The 4,988-nt window shown below is 30.7% G+C and overlaps 1 protein-coding gene across 1 annotated transcript; it reads left to right on the top strand.

Annotated features, from left to right (window-relative positions):
* The first annotated feature begins 564 nt into the window (after nt 1–564).
* Nucleotides 565–4,125, top strand: LOC142225260 (uncharacterized). The gene is made up of 2 exons (XM_075295033.1): nt 565–1,234; nt 4,121–4,125. The coding sequence occupies exons 1-2, from the start codon at nt 565–567 to the stop codon at nt 4,123–4,125; spliced, it is 675 nt and encodes a 224-aa protein (XP_075151148.1).
* The last annotated feature ends 863 nt before the right edge of the window (nt 4,126–4,988 follow it).

The following is a 4,988-nucleotide window of genomic DNA, read 5'->3' as shown; positions in this document are numbered from 1 at the left end:
TCCGATGAAATTTGCTTCTCTTAGAGTCCCCGCAAGCCAAATTTGGTGGTCCGTTTATATGGGGCTATACGTAAAAGTGGACCGACATGACCCATTTGCAATACCATCCGATCTACATCAATAACAAGTACTTGTGCCAAGTTTGAAGTCCATAGCTTGTTTCGTTTGGAAGTTAGCGTGATTTCAATAGACGGATGGACGCACACGCTCAGATCGACTCAGAATTTCACCACGACCCAGAATATATATACTTTATGGGGTCTTAGAGCAATATTTCGATGTGTTACAAACGGAATGACAAAGTTAATATAGTGAATGACAAAGTTAATACTCCAATGGTGGTGGGTATAAAAATGTCAAACTTTACGATAGAGCTGTCACTTGTCAAATTGCAAAATTAGGGCTGCCCAGTCCCGAAATTTTATTTCTGATAATATTTTCGTATAATTCATAATAATTTGAATTCCATCCAAATTTCATTTCTCTAGAAAATTTCGACGAAATTTTATTTCTATAAAAAATTTCTTCGAAATTCCAGCATTTCCAATAATTGCTGACATCATCATGGAAGAGCTATTAGACGTGTCCTTAAGCAAGATACCGAAACCTCGAATTATAACAAAATATGTGGACGACATATTTGCGATAGTAAAGAAAACCGACGTGGAAAGTACTCTTGACGCATTAAACTCATTCCACAGTCAAATACAATTTACAATGGAGTTAGAGAAGGATAACAAGCTACCATATTTAGACTGTAACATACTGAGAGATGATAATTGTTTGAGGCTGAATTGGTATCAAAAACCAACAGCAACTGGACGACTAATAAATTATAATTCAAAACACAATAAAAGTATAATCCATATGACAGCAATCAATTTTATAGATCGAATCTTAAGGATAAGTGATGCAGAATTCCACAAGGAGAATGAAATAAAGATAAGACAAATACTGACCACAAACGATTTTCCAAATAGAATAATAAGCAGACTAATAAATCGCGTTAAAAATAAAACACTTGACGAAAACATTAAACCTAAGACTATTGAAGAGCCGGACCATAATAAGGATAAGTCATACAAACCCATGACTTACGTTGAAGGATTCTCAGAGCGTTTTTTCAAATCGGACGTATATAACAAGGACAAGATTCAAATTGCTTCACGCACATCGAGAACAGTAAAGGAATTATTCAGCAACACAAAGTCAAAAATAAAGAATGAGGACAGGAGTAACATAGTGTACAAAATTAAATGTAATGGAGACAAGTCCAACATATGCCCAATGGCATATGTTGGCACTACAATGACCAAACTTAAGACAAGACTTTCGTCGCATAAATCAGACCTTAAAGCTGTAGACAAATCAGTAGAGCAAAAAACAGCACTTGCAGCTCACTGTGCAACAACAAGACACAAGCCCAACTTCACAGACGTCGAGATACTTGCTCAAGAGAATAATCATAGACGAAGATACACTCTTGAGATGCTCAATATAATAGATCTCTCTCCTGACAAAAGAATGAATTTCAAAAAAGACACGGAAGAATGCGCCAGAATGTATCGACATATTATAAACAAACATCGACACAAACGAAGTTTAGTGTACGGTGAATTGCGAAACAAACAGCAGCACAAGAACTCAAGTTAGTTATTTTTCGATAAAAAATATTTTCAATAACAATTGTGATTTTTGTGAACATTAAATGTAATTTAATTTTTGTATTTTATGTAGATACAAAATCCCAGAAGATGGTTAGTGGCACTAACCGAAATATTGGAAATAAATATTAAAACAAATCAATAATCGATTGTTTCTATGACCTCAAGCCGAACAAAATTAATAATCAGAATAAACATAAAATAGGTCAACAACACTCAAAAATATTTTTAAAAAATTTTATTTCTATAGAAAATTTCGCCTAAAGTTTTCTATAGAAAAATTCGTCGATATTTCGTTGAAATTTAATTTCAATATATAATTTTATTTCAGTATAAATGTCTATAAAAAATTTGCCACAATTTTATTTCTGATAATAATTTCTGATAATACACTGAACCCAAAGTTAATTCCGTCGAATTTTCGTTTCTATAAAAAATTTCGTCGAAATTTTATTTCTATAGAAAATTTCGTCGAAATTTTATTTCTATAGAAAATTTCGTCGAAATTTTATTTCTATAGAAAATTGCGTTGAAATTTTATTTCCATAAAAAAATTCGTTGAAATTTTATTTCTATAAAAAATTTCGTCGAAATATTTTTTCTGATAATAAAAATTTTATTTCTATAAAAAATTTTATCAAAACTTTTTTTCTATAAAAAATTTCGTCGCAATTTATTTCTATAGAAAATTTTGTCGAAATTTTATTGCTATAGAAAATTTTGTTGAAATTAAATTTCTATAGAAAATTTCGTCAAAATTTTATTTCTATAGAAAATTTCGTCAAAATTTTATTTATATAAAAAATTTCGTCGAAATTTTATTGTTGTTTTTTTTTGGTTTCAGCTTAAAACCATGCATTGACTAAACAACAAGCGTAGCTTAACCAACAGAGGGAAAGAATGTTGGTCAAATTTATTTGGACAAAGCCCTATCGACTGCAAGATGGTTGGATGGACGCACGTTTCGGAATTACCACATTCCTCTTCAGCATCCTTTACTTGCAGCAAAACTATCAACCAATTATCAGAATAAATTCAGGCAGTTCACTAAACCCAAAGTGAACCGCACTTGAACCTTCCGAAAAAAGGTTTATGACAGTCGGCCTTTGCCGAAATAAATTTTGTACAAACATATCTCTTTTCATTTGCCATTGTTAAATCATCGATTTGAGTGCAGTTGGCTTGGTTTATTTTGAGCGTGCTTCCTCTTACTGCATTCGTTTTATTCTGTTATTGTTGGTTTATTCTTCAATCATTTTGTTGTTTTTGATTTCAGCTTAAAACCATGCATTGACTAAACTACAAGTGTAGCTTAACCAACAGAGGAAAATAATGTTTGTCAAATTTATTTGGACAAAGCTCTATAGACTGAAATCAAAAACAACAAAAAAGAAATTTTATTTCTATAAAAAAATTTCGTCGAAATTTTATTTCTATAAAATATATCGTCGAAATTTCATTCCTATAGAAAATTTCGTCAAAATTTTATTTCTATAGAAAATTTCGTCGAAATTTTATTTCTATAGAAAATTTGGTCGAAATTAATTTCTATAGAAAATTCCATCAAAATTTTATTTCTATAGAAAATTTTGTCGACATTTTATTTCAATAGAAAATTTCGTCAAAATTTTATTTCTATAAAAAATTTCGTCAAAATATTATTTCTATAGAAAATTTTGTCGAAATTAAATTTCTATAGAAAATTTCGTCAAAATTTTATCTCTATAAAAAATTTCGTCGAAATTTTATTTCTATAGAAAATTTGGTCGAAATTTTATTTCTATAGAAAATTTCGTCAAAATTTTATTTCTATAGAAAATTACGCCGAAATTGTATTTCTATAGAAAATTTCGTCGAAATTTGATTTCTATAGAAAATTTCGTCGAAATTTGATTTCTATAGAAAATTACTTCGATATTTTATTTCTATAAAACAATTTCATCGAAATTTTATTTCTATAAAAATTTTGTTTAAATTCCGTTCGCACACAATCGCTGAAGCTTAAGATCTACGATGTCATAGCTTTATTCTACTAATGCTAGCAATTTACTTATAAGTATAAATATGAAATAATAGTCGGATAATTCAGCAAAGCGAAAGTGAACTACACTATAATTTCCCAAAAAAGTTTGTTTTTCTTAGAAAGATAATTGAGAATTGTTAGTACATGATAAAATATAAACTTTCGTTGTTGTATTCATAATTTAATAATTTCTTCATTGCAACGTAATACTACCATCTATTGCATATGAATAATATGTATTTGATTTATTCCATCTTATAAATTAAATTCGTGGAATCCATGCAATCCATCCAATACCTTCTTTCATTGTTCGCAAAAATTGAATATGACATGTGATAATGGCATCCTGCATCACAATCCCAAAACTATGGGGTAATGCAAATTAGGAAATCTTAAGAATTCTCTCATTATTCATCTGCATTTCCTTCATTAGGATAGAACCCTCATGACATTACGCTGAGAATGTAGTATGCAGTTGCGTATGTACATGTCAATATATCGGAAACCAACATGCTTTAATTCCATCATACTAATTTCCGTTTGAAAATGCATCTCGAAATACAATAACAGCCAAAAACAGCAACAGCATTCACAAAAAGAGATCAATAGCAGCGGCTGTAACAACACAAGGCATCGTCATCATGAGCTGTTAAAGCACTTACATACATACATACGTCTAAGGTTTCCTTTACTAGTAAATACATACGTGTGTGTGTCCGTGTGTGAATTTGTGTCATTTCACTCATTCATTCATGTAGCCTTATATCCGTAATGCTGTTCACAACATACGTTGGCTTGAATACGAACTCCCTCCCTCGCTCTCTTTGCTCATGTATTGCATCAAGCCAGCCATAGCATACACAAAACATGGAAATCATGAACATGTCCACGGACACGGATATTGCCAGAAATCGGAGATAACAATAAGTGAACAGCAAGAGCACATGCCGGCCCTCGTAATACAACCAGACATATTCCGAAATACAGAACTTGTTTCTTAAATGTTAAGTTTTAAGTATAAGTTTTTTTTTTCACCCAAAAATCAGTGATGCCAAATTTGGTGCTTTTAGCTTTTAGCACTAAATTTAGTGCTTTTTGATTTCAATAAAGCACCAAATTGCCTGTGTAGTGTCTTTTCAAAACAAGCACCAACTTGATGTTTTCTGCCGTTATCATTTAGTGCTTTTGGTGCTATTTCCAATATGAAAACTATTGAGAGTTTGATTGATGACAACTTTTCATACAAAAACTAGAAAGCTTAAGAAACTCAACTATATTGACAAATATAGAATTTGATTGTT

This window comes from Haematobia irritans, chromosome 2 (assembly GCF_050003625.1).
Source record: "Haematobia irritans isolate KBUSLIRL chromosome 2, ASM5000362v1, whole genome shotgun sequence".
In the NCBI taxonomy this organism is placed as follows: Eukaryota; Metazoa; Arthropoda; class Insecta; order Diptera; family Muscidae; genus Haematobia; species Haematobia irritans.
Note: the sequence above shows the minus strand (reverse complement) of the source record. Positions and strands in the feature narration are given on the sequence as shown.

What these genes read in the sequence shown, in the direction of transcription:
- LOC142225260 (XM_075295033.1), top strand. Translation starts at nt 565, where the DNA reads ATGGAAGAGCTATTAGACGTGTCCTTAAGCAAGATACCGAAACCTCGA.